This window comes from Manduca sexta, chromosome 16 (genome assembly GCF_014839805.1).
Source record: "Manduca sexta isolate Smith_Timp_Sample1 chromosome 16, JHU_Msex_v1.0, whole genome shotgun sequence".
NCBI classification, from domain to species: domain Eukaryota; kingdom Metazoa; phylum Arthropoda; class Insecta; order Lepidoptera; family Sphingidae; genus Manduca; species Manduca sexta.
The window spans coordinates 3,891,265-3,911,304 of record NC_051130.1 but is presented as its reverse complement, the minus strand read 5'-3'; the positions used below and the strand labels follow the sequence as shown (position 1 = coordinate 3,911,304).

General features: G+C 36.6%; 2 protein-coding genes across 3 annotated transcripts; one reads left to right on the top strand and one right to left on the bottom strand.

Moving 5' to 3' along the window:
* Positions 1 to 75: 75 nt before the first annotated feature.
* LOC115447339 (muskelin) lies at positions 76 to 16,489 on the bottom strand. Of its 2 annotated transcripts, none has more exons than XM_037439215.1 (14): positions 16,208 to 16,489; positions 15,832 to 16,044; positions 14,741 to 14,942; positions 12,646 to 12,838; positions 7,712 to 7,878; positions 7,313 to 7,427; positions 6,656 to 6,888; positions 5,937 to 6,100; positions 5,465 to 5,603; positions 4,759 to 4,950; positions 3,730 to 3,888; positions 2,757 to 3,005; positions 2,469 to 2,621; positions 76 to 2,352 (listed from the first exon to the last, which is right to left on the bottom strand). In XM_037439215.1, exons 1-14 carry the CDS (start codon positions 16,285 to 16,287, stop codon positions 2,125 to 2,127), a joined length of 2,487 nt encoding a protein of 828 aa, XP_037295112.1. In that variant the 5' UTR covers positions 16,288 to 16,489; the 3' UTR covers positions 76 to 2,124. The 2 variants fall into 2 exon arrangements, with proteins under 2 accessions (XP_037295112.1, XP_037295113.1); XM_037439216.1 differs by having other exon boundaries at positions 6,662 to 6,888; positions 16,208 to 16,487.
* Positions 16,490 to 16,600: 111 nt separating this feature from the next.
* Positions 16,601 to 18,013, top strand: LOC115447342 (ATP-dependent (S)-NAD(P)H-hydrate dehydratase-like). The gene is made up of 2 exons (XM_030174365.2): positions 16,601 to 17,150; positions 17,247 to 18,013. Exons 1-2 carry the CDS (start codon positions 16,890 to 16,892, stop codon positions 17,979 to 17,981), a joined length of 996 nt encoding a protein of 331 aa, XP_030030225.2. The 5' UTR covers positions 16,601 to 16,889; the 3' UTR covers positions 17,982 to 18,013.
* Positions 18,014 to 20,040: the final 2,027 nt, after the last annotated feature.

Below are 20,040 nucleotides of genomic sequence, written 5' to 3'. Positions count from 1 at the left end.
GAGTACCACAATGTAACAGTAAAGTCCAGCAACAAAAAGACTAGCTTTTACGACCTATACAATAAAACAATAAAATCCGATAAATAATGTTTATTACGTATGTATATTTACATTGGCGATGGATACATTAATTACAATAAAACAAATAATTTACTCTTACATGATACAAATGCATATTTACATTAAACAACGAACGAGTCACGACAATTTGCGATACACATGTCTTAATTTATTTACAAACGAGTATTGAGCTTCCGTGTGCTAAATCCCGCCATTTTGTCTGTGGTCAGTTTTAATGGCCTAACGATTTGTTTTGAAAATCGAATGGATATTGAATCGATGCGCTGCACCTCACTTTCACTTCCTTTATTCTGTCCCGTTACTAATTTAATAAAACCTTAAAAAACCTTATGAATTATTTCAAATACTGAACAATATTTTGTGTTAAATTTTGCACGTGACGAAATGAGAATATAAATATAAATCGGAGGTAGAAATTCATAACAGATTTATAATGACTGGCATTTTGCAGCCACGTTAGTGAAGAGACCGAGACAAAGTCGTAACTTAAAGTTATTTCTTATAAATTCCTTAGCCTCTTTTTGGATTAATATAATAGGACTGTGAAATATCCAGAATACTTGGATTGGAATTCCAAATCCGAAGAGTATTGTCGCGTCACTCGTACCGCAACGGCTAACCGCTAATTTCAAAAAAAGGCTCTCAATCGCTTTCTTCGATCTCACAAAAATTTACGAAACAGAATAAAGATTTTTTTGGAATCGGATTGAAGACTGAGATTGGGATCATTTATTGAAAGCGGTGGTAAACCAAGTGAGGAATATTCCCGAAGAATTACAAATTAAATCTATCGAATATATGGCTTTTTTATCACAGTCTGTAAATAAAAACGTAGTGTGATAAATTAATTACAAAAGTTCAATACATAAGTGCCCAAAAGCATTAAAATAAAAAAAAAACAAAGACTACTGGGACACTTGTATAACATAAAAGTAACATTTCCATCGTCTCATCATGTTTTAACACTACATACTAATGACTTGTATATTGAATGATTAAATTACAGCGAAGTTTTAGGTTCACATTTTCATAATTTAACACAAAATTTGAAATCATTCATACTAATTATATTCCACTGTGATGACTTACGAATAAATATTTGCGAATTGTAAATTTCCTTAAAAATCATAATTTTATCGAATTAATATTTATAATTATTGTTGTTAATTTGAAAATTGCAAAATATCGTAGATTATATAAAATACAACTGTCTGCTTTAAAATTCTAATTTCAAAGTAAATACTTTGTGTACTTTGAAACTAAGGATATATTAGGAAAAGCATTTTCATCCTTACATCGTGAAAATCTTTTCAGAGGAAGAATTAAAGAGTCTTACATTTAAAACATTTACCAATAAGAAAACGTAAACTACTCATGATTGGACAAGCCGTATTATATATTACACATGTCAGGTATTTTTCTTTTATTGGAACTTGCATTATTTTTATAAATATCAATTAAATTTGACAATATAAGTGCTATCATGGTATAAATAATAGATACAAATCTTAATATTATAAAAAACGTCAGTAATGTTAATGCCAATTTGATAAGAGAGTGTCGATATTACAATATGTTAAGTCAATGGCAGTGAATTTTAGGTGTACGGTTCTATCAGAACTATGGTAGCGTGATACTGTTTAAAAAGGGACGAAGTTCTTAAATCGAAAAAATATTTTAGTAATGTTAGATTAAGGGCGCTTTTAAACTAGCCGTGCGGCGGCTGCGCGCTGCTTTATAAATCCACAAGAATTGCCACACTAGCGACGCTAAAGGGAAATATGTAAGAGTTCCTTAAATTTACAGCTAAATGTCGCGGGTGTATTTTTTATATGAGTTCACCTCAACGTGCGATCTCAGCGCTCCTGCCGTCCTGCAGCCGCGCGGGTAATTTGAAGACGCCCTAAATCTACTGTTGCACATTTCAATAAAAAATGTATAATGGAGATTGAAATTTTATCGAAACGTTCTTATCTAAAATTAGCTTGCAGTTTCATAGCTGATTGATTTTTCGTCACAAACTAGAGGAAGTGTGTGTGCAGCTTACAGTACGACGAGGTCCATGATGTCTGCGCGGGGAGGTACTTGTGTGGGTCGGAAGAAGGTGCAAAGTTTATCGAAGAGGTTGACGCGGGCCTGCCGCGCGTCCCAGTCGGCGTCGGGCGCGGCGTCGTCGTCGTCGTCGGCGACATCCCACGTGTCCGGCGCCGGCTCTAACAAGTCCTCGTATGGCTGTATGGGCTCTATTATGTTGTCTTCTGCGCCTAGTACCTGGAGAACAAAGAAAAAGATTGAGATTCTTGTTCATCGATAATATTCCGAATTTGCGTTAACAATAACTCCCATCGTATTTTGTTCATAACGTACGTACTAGTAAGTATACATACTTGCGCGAGTGCGATGGCGGGGTCAGCGGGTGCGGGGGGCCGGGCGCGGCGCCGCGCCAGCGCACGTGTGCGGCGTGACGTCAGCGCGGGCACGTTGTACTCCGTCGAGCGGCCCGCAAACAGTGCCGTCGCCAGTTTCTGGAACCGACGCGCCTGCGCACAAACATCACTTCCAATTATAATTGCTACTGATGGCAAAAATTCTATGAATTATTGATGATTAACCTTTCCTAACCATTCAGAAAGTAACCTAAAACCGTTTCCTATAGCATTGGACATATTTAATACCTGTTCAGGATCGGAGTGGTCCAACACGGCAGCGAGTTCGTTCCTGAGGTAGTGCAGCGCGGCGGCGGCGGTGGCGGGCTGGCGCGGCGTGGAGGCGAGCTCGCGGTAGCACGCCTCGCGCAGCGCCACGCGCGCGTCCTGCAGCACGCGCGGCGCCGGCGTGCGCGTCAGCCGCAGCGACCACAGGTCGTCCAGCCGCAGCCGGGGCTGGCTCGAGATGCCCGGGTTACCGCCGAATAGGTAGTGGATCTGTTCATACAAAACATTATTTTTATAGAATTATCTAATGTCGATAAGTTTCGTCATTGAAATAATTTAAAAATTCATTTCTGTTTACAGGTCTAAATGACACTTAAAATAAAATGGCGAATAAATCGTATTAAAATGAACATAGCCATTTATGTTTTTTAGTGGAACTGTATTTCAGTTAGTAGCATAGATGTAAGATTGCGGTAATTGTATAACAACAATAGTTTTCGATTTTTTTAGGGCAGGTGCACTTACCCCCGTCGGCGCACTTGCCCCGCCTGACCTTATTATTTTTTGGTTTGTATAAATTATGTACTTTATTTATTTTATTTAAAAAAAAGGAAAGAAGTTAAAAAGCAAGCCGTATTCACTTCCAGAAAGGCATACACAACTGTGTAATGCATTCTTTCTACATTTCTGTACATTTGATAATTGTTAAAATGTGTAAATCCTAGTTTAGTGAACAAAATAAAAAATAACATGGCGTATGTTACAAATGCTGCAGCACAAATGCGGCAGCACTCGTTAGACATGTATTCATTGAAGCTGCAACAGAGCATGCGTAGCACTCTTTCTCATACGCTATTTGTGCAGTACTGATAGCGTTACGCCAAGTTAGTTGCGGGAAATACACGCACGCGCTCGCTTTGTCACAATTTGTATCTCGGAAGATTGTTTCTTAATTTAACCGTCCCCGAACATGACCTATAAAGTGTTCAAGTACCTTCTTGACAGGGTCGTACACGAGCTGGTGCGCGAACCGTGGGCGCGGGTCCCGCGGCGCCACGCTGTCGTTGCGGTACACGCACGTCCACGACAACCGCCGCAGCGAGAACGCCCACAGTGTGTTGTACACGCGCTTGTCCTTCTCCTTGCTCATGCCCTGGAAACGATAAAATATATAAAGTTAAAATTCGTGTACCGATAGCCAAACATATAAAATTATTTAATTTTGTTAATCAACACCGATGTATTATTTGAAAACTTCATCGAGCTTTCACGGACAGAATGTTGAAAAAAATATGGTGCTCTTCAAAGGTAGACAGCGAGACGGTTTAGCTTTAGTGATAAGGTTCCGTTGGCATCCTGAAGCAACGGCACCCTTTTTATAACACGGGAAAATTCATTTAGGTATTTTTTTGTAAATAAAATAAAATGCTTTATTCATCACACAGGCAAACGTTGCATTTATGATAAGTCAAGGTACATGAGAATATTTAATGATTACTCAAATTAAGTCGCTTATATAATTACAGACATTTAATATATTTGTCTATCTACCTACCGACTAAAAGATGCTTCACTTTGCCACAGCACGGAAATCGTACAAAGCACACGTATGCAACCGCCGAGTCACGAAATTAAAATTTTGGAATCTACCCTCGACTGCTTGATATAAGTTTAAAGAGCTTCATTCTCATAAGAATTATAATACTTATAATGAGATACATAAATTTATAACTTAAAGTAGGAATATTAGTTAGTCTTTGTTACTAGTCGCAATCATACTTAATAATATCTGTCCTGTATTATATACTGTCTCACTGTTGGGCACCGGCCTTCTCTACTACTGAGAGGGGTCTCACAATTTTTTTTTAAATCAGAGGTGTGGGGTTATGGGATTTGAACTTGCAGACATTCGTCTCGGCAGTCTGTTCCACAACCGACGAGGCTATCGCCGCTTCATAATACATAACTTAAGTTTATTTTTAAAGCGTTTACACTTTCCCCTGATATCACAAAAGCAACTGACCGAGAGCACGAACATTTCATCAGTGTCGGGGTCGAGCGTGGCGCGTTGCGTGAACCCGTCGGCGGGCGGCGGCGCGGCGGCGGACGCCTGGCACAGCGGCTGCGTCTCGCCCGTGTTCACGTCCCACCACCACAGGTCCAGCAGGTGCTCGCGGTTGCGCTGCCCCGCGAATATGTACAGCCGACGCTGCACCTAGAATGGCATTATTGTATTGCTTAAGGTTCAAATTTGGTCAATTATTGTTCTATAGTGGAAAGTTTGCAAGTGTTTATAATGGCGGAGATCAATTACCATCAATATCCCACTTTATTAATACTTTGATATTCTCATGGGTTTGATGTTTTTTACAGTAACGAGCTAGTTGTCCTTTGAATGATTGTTTATTTTCGATTCGATAAAAAAACATGTATCCAAAGCAGTTGTGAAGGGTGATATTTTCCGTAAAGGAATCCGACACAGGTTGTAGGTACTAATAATATGCATAAATACGGCCTACAAATCGTTCTTATTATAATTAGATTATAAATAAATTGCAAAAGGGAAGCCGGTAGGAATCGAGTTTTTGCAAAGTACATATCTAAGGACGCTTCAGTGACGTCTGTTTCTTTACTTAGCTGCCACTATAGTTAGCTTCGACTAAAGACGCTTCAGTGACGTCTGTTCCTTTACTTAGCTGATACTACAGCTAGCTCCCGGGTTCACTCACCGGGTGGAAGAGCATGGAGTGAGAGACGCGCGGCTGCGGCGCCGGCAGCGAGTGTTTGTCGGGGAGCAGCTGCTGCCACGTGTGCGTCGCGATGTAGTACGCGTACAGCCCCGAGTACTGCACGGTCGCCACCTCGTCACTAACACACGTGATTATGTTCATTGTGAATTCATTTCGATCAGGGCAAAGAATTATATGAAATGGGTTTAAAACGTAAGAACGCTGCCACAACACGTTTTTCCTCGCTTTCTCTGACGGAAAATATTATTAAACTAACCAAGATAAATCACTAATAACTATTATAAACGTATTGTGTTTATAAGTCAAAGGTGTGGAAAGAGTTCAAAAACTTTATGGTCCTTCGAGCCGGACAAAATCAAAACACAAGACATCCTCCTCCAGACATCTAGCCACAAATATGTAGTCTAGAATTTATTATACCGAGTAGATATAAAGTGATCGTGCGACTCACGAGTTGGCCGGCATGACGCGTCCGCCGAACACGTAGAGCGTGCGCGTGTCGGGGTCGATGCACATCTGGTGGTCGAACACGAGCCGCGGGCCGCCCGCGCCCGCCGTGTCGCCGCACACCACGCTCCACTCGCCGCTGTCCACCGAGTACGCGTGCAGCTCGCACTGCACACACACATATGTTGGCACTACACTTGGCGTACCCGTCGACATATTCGCGCTGTTTGGACAATGCAATGTCCAAAAGGCGACTTTGTGTCCTTTATGTTCATAGTCGACTACATTGCCCAAATGCGTCAAGTGTACAGCATATATGGTTGGTTTAGAGGCGTTAATACAATACTGATGATTGAAAAGTCCGCCTTTAGTCTGATAAATTAAATGTAGGGTTTAAAAAGTACTACTTACACTTAACACCTACACAACAAATATAAAGCAGAAAAAAAAATTTCACAAGTGCTGTGCACGGAATAAATTAATGTATTTGTAATCATTATAACCATTGAAACCAAGGAATCTCTAATAGCTTTTTAAAAACCTACATTAAATATAATAATCACAAATCTATTACTTTTAATTGTACAAAATAAATAAAAAATAATTCACAATTAAATCAAAATAGAAACCAAAAAAAATGCGTTAAACCAAAGTTACACAAATGCAAACAATATTGTACCATATCTACCACAGACATCCATAGTATCCCCAGATATCACTCACACTCACATTCATCTTGCCGGGTATCCGCTGCGCGTTGTCGAGGTACCTGCCCAGCGTGTAGAGGCGGCGGTGGACCGGGTCGAACACCATCTTGTGGCAGGAGCGCGGCGTGGGCCCGTTGACGAGACTGCTGTGGCGGCAGAGCAGCTTCCAGCGCTCCGTGGTGGTGCAGTACGACCACAGATCGTCCAGGTCCTCCGTGCCGTTCCACCCGCCGAACAGGTACAGTATGCCTACAAAACAATGTTCATTCATTTTATTATAGGGGTTCGGCGAAGTCGCTTCACTGCTGCTTCACGCCTGAAGCCCAAAGTGTCAAACAACATAATTGATTCTTTATTTTTAATATGTAGTATAGTTAATTTTATGTACATTCTAGTTTTCGTACTTCAATTTTTTAAATCAATATTCGTGTTTTAATTATTATTTTTTTATTTACTATTTGTTAATCGTTATTCGTTCTGCATTCGCATCAAATTATCGTGCTACTCAGAGCTTACAATATTAGATGTCAATTGCCATATTATGTTCTATTTTACCCAGATTTTCCCCAACATTGCAGACTCTAAATTCTTAATTTTATTTTATTAAAACAGTTTGTTTTCGCCGTTGTCGTTGGCACACACAGTGCTATATAATGTTATAGAGGTATCACACCGGTGCTGGAGTCTACGACGAGCTGGTGTCCGCCGCGAGGGCCGGGCTTGTTGCAGCATGAGTTGGCGGTGCACGTGATGTCGCACAGGTCCACCATTTCCGCTGCGTTGCCATCCTACAAAATCATAAGGATATTTACATAAATTTAATTTATGTCTGTCTATTATGACAAAATACACGAAACTAAGGAAAAAGCTCAATATCACACCAAGTCCAAGACATTTTATGAAATGACATTGTTTTATATTTTTATATACAGTGTTTGATCACTCCGTCTATGGCAATTGGCATAGTTGTACTGCACAGGCGTCACGACTACCGTGTTCAGGTCTCCTGTTCGAACCCGTATCAGTCTATATGCGTGCGCGCAGGTGTATGTGTGTGCAGTGTATGGCTCACGTTTTGCTCCCGGTCTGCGCAGAGCAGGTCGAGCGGGGGCGCGCGCATGCGCTGCGGCACGATGTCGCCGCCGCACAGCCGCTCCTCCACGTTGGCCGAGCACGGCGACATCTGCCGCCACTCCGGACGGTACGGCTGCCATGACATGTACCATTCCAGCTCACCATCTGGACAAAATACAATCATTACTATACACATACAAATACATACATGTTGATATGATAATATAAAATTAATACTAAAAGGGAATTGAGTCACTTTTACGAATCAAGATCACTACGATTAATCTGTCAACGACTGAAGACATTAATTTTGTGCCGTAACTGACTTGCATATATAACATACACAGTATTTTTTTTATAAGGGCACTAGCTTTTGCTCGCGGCTCCGCCCGCGTTATAAAGTTTTTCAGGCTAAAGTTTTCCATTATAAAAGTAGTAGTTTCCCGGCAGCCTATGTTCTTTCCAGGGTTTCAAACTGTCTCCATACCAAAGTTCATCTTAATACGTTGGGTAGTTTTTGAGTTTAAGACGTTCAGGCAGACGGATGCAGCGGGGGACTTTGTTTTATAATATATTTTTTTAGAACTTTTTTAAGAGGAACAATCCCGTCATACATCATTGTTGCATAACTTTAACCGTTTACGCAGCGCACACAACGGAAGCTCTCAAAACTAATAAATTGTCCCCGTATTTGCAACATGTTTCATTACTGCTCCGCTCCTATTGGTCATAGCGTGATGATATATAACTTAGAGCACTCCACAAACAAAGGGCTATTCAACACAAAAATAATTTTTCAGTTCGAATCGGTAGTTCCTGAGATTAGCCATTACTGCTCCGCTCCTATTGGGTATAGCGTGATGATATATAGCCTATAGCACTTCACGAACAAAGGGCTATCCAACGCAAAAAGATTTTTTCAGTTTGGACCGGTAGTTCCTGAGATTAGCCATTACTGCTCCGCTCCTATTGGGTATAGCGTGATGATATATAGCCCATAGCAATTCACGAACAAAGGGCTATCCAACGCAAAAATAATTTTTCAGTTTGGACCGGTAGTTCCTGAGATTAGCCATTACTGCTCCGCTCCTATTGGGTATAGCGTGATGATATATAGCCTATAGCACTCCACGGACAAAAGGCTATCCAACGCAAAAAGAATTTTTCATTTTGGACTGGTAGTTCCTGAGATTAGCGCGTTCAAACAAACAAACAAACAAACAAACTCTTCAGCTTTATATAATAGTATAGATGATAAAGTGACCGCACAGCATGTAGTGACCTTACTGAATCGTAAGTGGAGTGGGGTACAATAGAATGTCGACTGAGGGGATGTTAGCCCACGGCAGTTGACACAATTATGCCGGCTTGTTGGAACCGGATATACACAGTCTGATCCCGGAACGCGGCACACTTATTGGGCCACTATTCATTTTTTATTTATAAGCAATCAGTGCAAATATACAATATGGCTGCTATGTCTTGACCGGTTTGAAGTTAGTCACAGAAGCAGCAGTCACTCTCTATCTCTGTCGCCACTCGCTAGACTTCAATAACCACAATTTTGTGCGACTCGTGACAAACTTCAAGACGGCCGTGACTGAGCGGCCGTATTATAACTCTGACCAATAGTTACAAATATAAACGTGTTCAAAAACTTCCGCGTTATATTAGCATAAATAATTTATTTATATAATTTCAAATACCGTATCAATAAAACCTATTGAATTAAAAATCCTGAAATAGCCACCAAAATATTGTCCATGTGGAATACAGAAGAATTAAATGGGATGTTACTTTGTTTCTGCTCTCTTCCTAAAAACAGACAGTATTACTGTATGGCATCATCTTGATCTCTGAGTGTAATCACAATATATTTTTGGCATATGACGTAATGACCTTAAAACCAAAAGGCTATAAATTGATTATTATATAGCGCCGACGACTTAAACTTTATTTCCGCAATGCCTACTCGTAACCTTGAACTAGTTGCCTATATCAGAATGATAATATGGACATTATTATGTAACACGTATAACCGCTTTACTACCTACGTTTTAAAAGTTATAAAACTAAGTTTAAAAAATGATTCGAACTATGTAAACCGAGATAGTACCACAGAAATAATTCGTGGCAATTGCTGTTGCGTACCACACGGTCAGTAATTCTAGAGAATGTCTCCCTTCGCCTCTGCCACTACACATTAGTAAGAAAACTTGCAGAATTTATCTTCGGCAAGCGATTTTCGTCCTGTAAACAATAACTGCAAGCTGACTTCTGCACATTTTCAAGCTTGCAGGACTCGCGGCGAGTCGCATGTATATAGAATTGTTGCTGCCACTGTAAACGCTAATGCAAGTTCGTACACAATATATTGCCGCCAGTACTCGTCTGAATTTAGCTTATGTCAAGATCAAGCACTGAGAAAACATGAGTCTATCTTTAATCCATAACAAAAATAATCATTTATGATTCATGTAAAAATAGTAGAGAGGAATACTTATTCTCCACTTCAGGCCACATCCCCCATACCGCTTACAATCAGTTGCAGTGTGGTCACATTGCTATGGATATATAAAAGAAATGCCTTTCCTTTTTCTAATCCCCATTACCTATCTCTAAAAGCTAACACAATCCATCTCAAAATTCCTCAGAATGCACGTGACTTACCAAGGTCAGTGGTTATTTTGTTTATCTAAAATCTGTGCATTCTTTAATATCCTTAGAAATATAAAACAAAGTCTCCTCAGCCTGTCTGTCTGAACTCAACAAACCCCAAAAATACCTAACATTTTCATACGGTTTTCACCAACGAGAGTACGAATTGGGAGTGTTTCAAGATGTTTTAGTCGGAGGCAGAGTGTTTCAAGTGGAATTTTTATACGTATAATTAATGTTTTGTACGATAGATTTTTTTTTGCATATATGCTTTGCTGCACGAGCGAAGGCAAGCGGAGCGTTAAATAATATAAAAATAAGTCTGTAAATTAATTCAAATATATCTAGTTTTGTTATTTAAATATATACTTAAGTACCTATATTCAAACACGATTTCTTATTTAAAACTGCAGCTTAAAAAAATTTTCTATATTGGTGCATACTAATTAATTACTATTATTTTCTAAAACAAAAATCTATTAATCAGTGTTCAATACAACCTTTTTACTACTTTAAAAATAATTGAAGGAACAAAAGAACAGAACACTAATTAGGTTAATCACTGTTTTAACATATTGGTAAACCCTATTTTGTTTACTATAACTTCAGTGTTTTAATCGCGATAACATTTTTATCTCCGCGTTTTGTGGAATAATTGAGAATAGTCACACGACACGTCTCAATAACAATAGATAATTTTAATTTTTAACCAGACGTGAGAACTCAAAATTCAATGTTTCCCCTTTATATTACTAAATGGCTTAACTTGTATTATTGTTTATCAAAGACTAATTACGTATACGATAGTTCCGTAGTCATTATATTTGACGAGCAATGATGTTCAACACGAAGTACAATGTTGCCCATTGTCAACTACATATACTTACATTACATATATGCTTTACTACATTTTTAAATCTTTTGAGCTAATGAAACAAACAATCAAAATTTCCATATGCATTATATTATCATCTGACCTAAATGAGTCTACTCTATCACGCGCAGTACAATTTACTTAAGTATTATTCATCATATCGATATACTCTTGAACAAGAGCCTCGCACCCTGCACCCCACATTATTTCCAAGTTCTATACTAATGATAATGAAAAACAACAGTATTAATCCTGTCCTGATAAGGCTATTTTTAGTGCTTACTGTATCTATTATATTTATTTTTAACTAGTTGTTGCTCACAGCTTCGGTTGTGTGAAAACCCTTTCCCACAAAAAATACGCTAAAACACTATATAGTGATTCGTACTGCCACCTGTTTAAAAGAACAAATTAAATAATCTATTATTTCCCATGGGTTGAAAATGACTCATAAAAAGTAGTCTCTGTGTTAATCTAGGCCATGGACTACCCATATGCCAAGTTTCTCCAAAAACCGTTCAGCTGCTCCTGCGTTTATATCTAACAAACATCTAAACATTGTTACAAACTTACTCGTGAAAGGGGAAGTCCCCCATATTAAAGAATTAAAGCCACAATTACATTATAAGTGATCTTGGGATGCTAAGAAAAAAAAATACCCTATTTTCCGCCTTCTCTTATCTTACAGATCTATATTAATAATAAAGTATGTATGCTGATGGGAGTGTGCCGTATAGTGATGGCAATTAATGCTATTTCAAATTAATTTAATTAACGTGCTAAACACTGTACTCGGAATTAATAATAATTATTACTGTGGGCGCTAAAAAGAGCGCGCACGCTTGTGCTGCTATGGCGAAGCGCGCTAACGCACGAATTAAATAGCACTTCACGAAATTTAGCAACTGTATTTAATTTGTTAAATGCTAAATGTGATTTAACATGCTAACAATTAATGCTAATGCTAATTAATCCAACACTAGTGCCGTATATATTTTGTCCCCGATTTTATAGCGAATATTGTAAACATGGTAAAAAAACCGTTGAAAATCGTTCTGATATCTCCTGGTATTCAAGTAAAGATGGCCGGTTTAATTCTGGCACCCGGCGAATTACGCAATGGTAATCGAAATTGGAAGTTGGAACTATCGATATTCCCTACCATATACTCGACCATACCAACCTACAGCTAAGTTTAGACTAGCAAGTTATCCTAGCAATATATTGCGTATGACCTTTCAGATGTGGTCACACTAGTGGCAATATTTCTACACATGCGACACGCCGCAAGTTCTGTAAGCTTCAATATTTGCACAAGACAGCTTGCCATGATTGTTTGAGACGGTCGAACTCAATTGCAATTTTTCTTTCTAATTGATATCTCGTTATAATAGTCTTACCATTAACAGCCTGTTCGAATATTTGCTCGGCAAGTTTGAAGTCTCCATTCTCGACGAGCGCGTTCCAGAGCTTGCCCTGCGTGGCGCCCTCCAGCTGCACGCCGCTCTCCCGCGAGAGCGCTTCAAATGCATCTCTGTACCGTCGCCGTCGAAGATGTTTTAGCAGTATGCGCACTGCTTCTTCTTCTTTGCGCTATAGAAACAAGACAGTGATGTCTTTCTTTATCGCACATTCAACAATAAAAAAAATATGGTGCATAAACGAGCCGACCGCACACATTTCGATACTATGTAATATAGCCTAGCTTAATCAAGAAAATTAATTCTTGCTCTAGGGGCGTCATATTCGCTTTTTTATTTTAAAGTTAATGTTATCAACACACAAAATGATTTACACATTTAATTTGTTAAGGTTTTTTGTTATTCTATTCAAGCTATAATTATCTATCATTTGGTGTTGCATGTTAATATTTATACTTTTATCAATGTGCTATCTATTTTTTGCTTTATATAATTGTAGATTTCATTGTTTATAATGTAGTTTTTGATAGACAAAAGGTGTTTCTTTAATATTAAATAATATTAAAAATTCCAAGGTTAAGTTAACTTTAAAATAAACTAATAATGGTGGGTATAATGAAGTTAAATAGTTTATTTTAAATAATAGTATATCTATCTTTATTCAGCCAACAGCAGTGGCAATAGCAGTTAACAATAGAGCAAGTATTAAATAAATAATAAATACTATTTGCAGTATTATAACACATTTATTATAATTGTAAAAACAAATTGCAATCACTTATACTTCTACAAAATAAATGCCAATGTTACTGTGTATGTCATCAATGACTAACGGCTTATACAAAAATTATATAATTACTAGCTTTTGCCCGCGGCTCCGCCCGCGTTATAAAGTTTTTCAGGCTAAAGTTTTCGTTATAAAAGTAGTAGTTTCCCGGGAGCCTCTCAAACTGTCTCCATACCAAATTTCATCTTAATATGTTGGGTAGTTTTTGAGTTTAACACGTTCAGGCAGACAGATGCAGCGGGGGACTTTGTTTTATAATATATTTTTTAGAACTTTTTAAGAGGAATAATCCCGTCATACATCATTGTTGCATAACTTTAACCGTTTACGCAGCGCACGCAACGGAAGCTCTCAAAACTAATAATTTTTCCCCGTTTTTGCAACATGTTTCATTACTGCTCCGCTCCGATTGGTCATAGCGTGATGATATATAGCCTATAGCACTCCAGGAACAAAGGGCTATCCAACACAGATTTTTTCAGTTCAAACACGGTAGTTCCTGAGAATAGCCATTACTGCTCTGCTCCTATTAGTCATAGCGTGATGATATATAGCCTATAGCACTCCAGGAACAAAGTGCTATCCAACACAAAAATATTTTTTTCAGTTCGATCTGATAGTTCCTGAGATTAGCCATTACTGCTCCGCCCCTATTGGTCATAGCGTGATGATATATACCCCATAGTACTCCACGAACAAAAGACTATCCAACACAAAAATATTTTTTCAGTTTGAACCGGTAGTTCCTGAGATTAGCCATTACTGCTCCGCTCCTATTGGTCATAGCGTGATGATATATAGCCTATAGCACTACACTAATAAAGAGCTATCCAACACAAAAGAATTTTTCAGTTCGAACCGGTAGTTCCTGAGATTAGTCATTACTGCTCTGCTCCTATTGGTCATAGCGTGATGATATATAGCCTATAGCACTCCACGAACAAAGGGCTATCCAACACAAAAAGAATTTTTCAGTTTGGACCGGTAGTTCCTGAGATAGCCATTACTGCCCCGCTCCTATTGGGTATAGCGTGATGATATATAGCCTATAGCACTCCACGAACAAAGGGCTATCCAACGCAAAAAGAATTTTTCAATTTGGACTGGTCGTTCCTGAGATTAGCGCGTTCAAACAAACAAACAAACTCTTCAGCTTTATATAATAGTATATGGATTGCACTATTTCATTAACAAACATACCAAAAAAATATTTTGCTTGCATAAATTAACTGCAAATATTAGATGGAGTGACTACAAATAATTTACTGCAATCTATTTCAAACTCACCAAGTTAATAGTCTCCATAGTCTTTGCGATGAGTTCCCTGTGGTTCTTCCCGTGCAATTCCACGTACCAGATGGTGTAGTTGTACGCTGGGCCCCACGACTGCAGTGGCACTATTTTGATGTAAGTTACTGGCAAAAACAGTCCCTCCTGTGTTTTGTGTCGAAGTCTGAAAGTTTCTGGAGCACTGTCCTTGTTCAGACCCCTATAAGGTTAGAAAGCTCATTAACTAATTGCTTTTTAATGACTTGTTTATTAAAAACAAATGTTAATAAAGAATTAGTTTTATTTTGTTTTGTTCTTTTATTATTTATTACTATAGACCTTGTTTATTCCTTATATATACATACTTAAGTGAATCATAAGTATGTTTCCTTTGAATTACAGATGTTATTGTACTTAGTTAGTAATAGGACTGTACAAAGAGTCTATCTTTGTTGTTAATTTTGCAATAGATATGAGGATACATTATTAATATTATATTTTATAGTTATATATAATATTTTTTTAATTAAAGCTTTTATGATGTTTAAATTACTATACCGTATTTTAAAATAGTATTTAAATAAAACAAAAATGTATTTTGTTAACATCAATATGAGAATACAGGTAAAACTTAATGGTATAAAAGTATTAATAATATCCTCAGATATAATTCCAAAGTAATTTTCTAAAATTATTTAAAATTCAAATATAATGAATATAAAACTGTTTCATTGCTGTGGTTGAAATTAAAACAATAGTATATATCTATAACTAAGGCTGAATGACTTCTGCAAATCCAAGATATAAATAGTACTTGTGTGTGTATGTACAGGCTAAAATATTTCCTCTAAATAAGTATGTTGTGGTTTCGTAATGAATAGCAATAACAAAATAGTGTGAGCTTAATAAAATTTTAAATTAATGTTCCAATTATAATTAATGCTCCAATTACTATTTGAGTAGATTAAATTATAATAAATATAACACAAAAATTTTCAATTCTTGATAAATAGGATGCATGAAGGTTTCTTTGGTATTTGATATTAATAAATACTCCAACTCCATGCCGTTCAGACAGTATATGTTAGGGATAAAAATAATATACTCACGAAGATAACAATAGAGACAAGTTGTTTTCATCTGTGCCGCCAAGAATTTGAAATTTTTTCAGATCACTGACATGTGGCTTTGTGTATTTGCCAAATTTTATCGTTTCCACGATAGAGGGGCCTTTGAGTCTCAACACGATGAACTGCGACGAAGTGGAGCTGTCTGTGAACCATCTTGAAAGCTGGTCTGAAGGTTTATTCACCATTATATTCCTGAAAATATATACCGATCACGTCACTACAAAAACCAACGCGCATTTTATCACAAATTCACGCGCATCACAACATTTCCACACATTTTTCTTTGTACAAAATACAAAATTTTACACAGACCGGGCAAATTATCTAATTATTTATACACAATAGAACCACATACTCTGGTACATAGCTGGCCGAATAACTCGAGTATTTATGTATGGTATAAGATAGTTTAATAGTTTCGTATTTATCATCCATTTTGATGAAATATTTTGAGAAATTACTGCGATGGAATTTTGTTATTATTTCGGAACACGGCTGATTGACTTTGACTGTTCAGACTAGGGTTGCCAGTTGCTACTAAAATTAATAGGTCCTTTTCAAGGGAGGAACAAGGTAAAATTTTGGAAAAAACTTTTGCTATAAAGCTATATGTACATTTATATTATAAGGAATCAAATACACGCTATGATAATATTATGATGATGCTTGTGAATATAAAAATAAAATATTATTACTATAAAAAGTTCAGCGTTTAGATAAACATCACATTGACCTTCATTCTGAAGTATAGGTAATGATTGTTGTAAATAGTTAATTAATGATGAATGTCATCATGAAGACGCTCATTAGTGCCTACATAATATTATAAATTTAAAAATCGTGAAATAATTTAAATATCGATCTTGTAGTGTCGTGTAGAAAGAAAACATATCACTAGTAATAATATATTTTAATTCTCTTTGAGTAATACTCAATGAGTAGGTTATAGAATACTTATTTGTGTGTTACATTTAAGAGAAAACGTTTTGTTTTGCTAAACTTAATTAAGGTTTTAACTTTGTGTTCATAAATTTACAATGAAATTCCATTTACCTTATTGTTTAGTATTTATTGTCTTATTTATATTGGATGATAATATTGTAAAAACTCAGGAATCTACATTTGGTGAATGCCATACGAATCACGATGATTTTATGGAAACAGTAAAGTTTTTGACCAAAAGTATAGTACCATCTTTGGAAGGTACCAATAAAGGTGATTCAGGAAGGATAGGTATTATAGGTGGTTCTATTGAATATTGTGGTGCACCATATTTTTCAGCAATATCAGCGCTTAAGGTTTGTATATACCAAGGAAAAAATGTGATATGTGTAAAAGTATTGTTAAAACAATTTTTTGAATTCAAGTAAAATTAGAAAAATATTTCATTCCAGATTGGCGCTGATCTTGTTTACGTGATTACAACGGAAGATGCAGCTCCAATTATAAAAGCTTATAGCCCTGATCTTATAGTGTACCCATTCCTTAGCAAAAAACATGCTTCTAAAATAAGTGCGCTATTGCCGAAGATGGATGCTATAATTATTGGCCCTGGGCTAGGAAGGGAAGAAGAATCCATGAAATTGACTTACGAGATTATAGACAGTTGCAAATTTCTTAAAAAGCCTTTGGTAATTGACGCTGATGGCCTATATGCTGTGTCTAAAAATGTATCGATTCTTAATGGATACCCTAGCCCAGGGGTAATCTTGACGCCTAATGGAAGAGAAGCTAAGAAAATAATTGAAGCTGTTGGCAGAAATGACACAAAATGGTGCAATTTTTGGGGAGACCATGTATCTGTTTTAATAAAAGGCGCAATTGATCAATATTATTCTTCCAATACTCTATATAATTGGGCTTCTTCTGAAGGTGGGTCTGGACGGCGCGCAGGAGGGCAAGGAGATATTTTGTCTGGTGCATTGGGTACATTATACACTTGGGCGATAAGAAGCAAAATGTGTGACAATAACTTACAACTGGCACAAAGTGTGGCGACATATGCGGCTGCTAAATTTACAAGGGAATGTAATGCTCAAGCATTTAAGACATTTGGACGTAGTTTGTTAGCATCGGATATGATAAAATACATTCATGTTGCATTTGAAACAATTTTTAACTATCATTGAATTTCAAAGTATACGTTTTTCTACAAACAAAACAGATGTTTTTTATTGTTGGCTAATCTATACTTATACATAAATTTGAAGAATGTTTGTTGGCTTGTTTGTTTTAACGCGATAATCTCAGGAACTACTGGTTCAAAGACATTATTTTAGTGTTGGATTGCTCATTTATTAAGGCTAGAGGTTATATAACATCACAACATGACCAATTGGAGTTTAGGTAGTATCATTGAAAAATATTGCAAAAACGGGGAAAATTTATTCCTTTTGCGAACTTCCATAGCGTGCGCTGCGTAAACAGTTAAAGTGGTTCAACAATCGATATTGTTTCTGTTGTCCTCAAAAATATATTATTAAAGAAATTCTCCCGCCGCATATGTCTGCTTGTCTGAACGCGATAACTCAAAAATTATCTTACGGATTTCGATTAAATTTGATATGGACTATGGAGGTACTTTGAAATTTTAGGAAGCGCATAAGCTACTTTCATACATAAGAGAAAGTATTTCCTAGCGCAATTTCTTAAATAATTAATTTTTCTAGATTTGCTTCTTTATTTATTATTTCTTTTCACTTTTCATTCCGATTCTTACGATAATAATTTTTTACACAGGTGAAATTTGAGGCAAATACTAGTGTAGCTATATACATAATAAAATTGTGAAATGTAACATAGAAAAAAACTTATAAATATTTTTTTATTATGATTAGTTTTCACTTTCCAATATTGTTTAGATAATACGCATAAATTAAAATGATTAGGTATGCAAGAAACAGCAAGAAAATATGGCAATAATTGATTATTGGAATGACATACCACGATGTGTTCGGAAACTTTGTCAATAAAAATGGTACAAGTACACAAATATGAGTAACTATTTAGCCATAATCACTGATTATCAATTATAGGTACAAATAAAAAAATATTTTTGTAATGAAAATTGCTGCTAATCTTGAATACGTAGAAGAGTAATATTTTTTTTTATTTACTGTCTAATTGTACGTTTTTACTATGTAGAATTTTGAACGTATCTGCATATGTAATAGTATATTTCTCCGTCACATTCAGCCTAGCGCAACAAGGAACAAAAAATCTTTTGTATGGAATTGACATGGCATTTAATGGCGGATACTGTTATCTCTCTCTCTCAGTACAGTTTCTTTTTCTATTCCTCACCGCCATTATTATTGTTTGTTGACTTCCTGACGTTTTGGAATACATTTGTGTTTTATTGATTTATGTTTGTATTATTTGTTATTCAAACAAGTAAAAATATACCAAAAAGTGTTTTTGTTGGTGTAAGTGAATACGTTTTAAAGACATGCCACCAAAAAACGTTTCATTACGTGTGAAATTTGTGGAGATCGAGCCAGTCGAATAAATCACAAAAGCAGAATATTTATGGCGAAATTTCCATTGGATGAGGTCAGGTAAGCATTAATTAGATGTTTTTAGTCATCGCGCAAATAAAGTAGCTTAGAAATAATGAAAATTCTCATTTTCTAATTACCATTATGTTACTAGTGATGTTGTTATTATTATCGATACCTGTTTAAATTTATTAATCAATTTGCCCTCCGTGGTTTCACCCATCTAGGTCCAGATTCTGTGGGAACATAGTGATAAAAAGTAGTAATTCGAACTATCTACATACCAAGTTTAATCGCAATCATTTTAGATTTTTTTTCGGGTACGAATAATAAACATACAATTGCATGCACACGCTTTATAATATTAGTAAGATGATGACTTATCATCAGGACAAAAAATACTAAAGTCGTGTATGTGTGTGTGTGTGTGTGTGTGTGTACTTAAAAATGCGTTGAGCAATCAATATGCCTGGTCACTGTTTATGATTTTAGGCTTAAATATAATTTAATAAGCAATTTATTTACAATTAAAAAATATTTCCAGATGCCAAAAGTGGGTTCAGGTTGTGGGAAAAGAAGATTTGATATATGTTCCCAGAGAAAAGCTGCATACTCTGAAATATGTGTGTGGTTCTCACTTTAATAACAAAGAATTTAATAAAAAGAACAATCGCCTTAGAAAGTCAGCCAT

Excerpts from the sequence above, each read along its gene's own strand:
- LOC115447339 (XM_037439215.1), bottom strand. The coding sequence starts at position 16,287 with ATGGATGATAAATACGAAACTATTAAACTATCTTATACCATACATAAA. Across the intron at positions 6,889-7,312 it reads CGTCGTAGACTCCAGCACCG|GCATACTGTACCTGTTCGGC; the intron begins GTGTGATACCTC and ends ATTGTTTTGTAG. Across the intron at positions 3,889-4,758 it reads ATGAAATGTTCGTGCTCTCG|GGCATGAGCAAGGAGAAGGA; the intron begins GTCAGTTGCTTT and ends TATCGTTTCCAG.
- LOC115447342 (XM_030174365.2), top strand. The coding sequence starts at position 16,890 with ATGAAATTCCATTTACCTTATTGTTTAGTATTTATTGTCTTATTTATA. Across the intron at positions 17,151-17,246 it reads CAGCAATATCAGCGCTTAAG|ATTGGCGCTGATCTTGTTTA; the intron begins GTTTGTATATAC and ends ATTTCATTCCAG.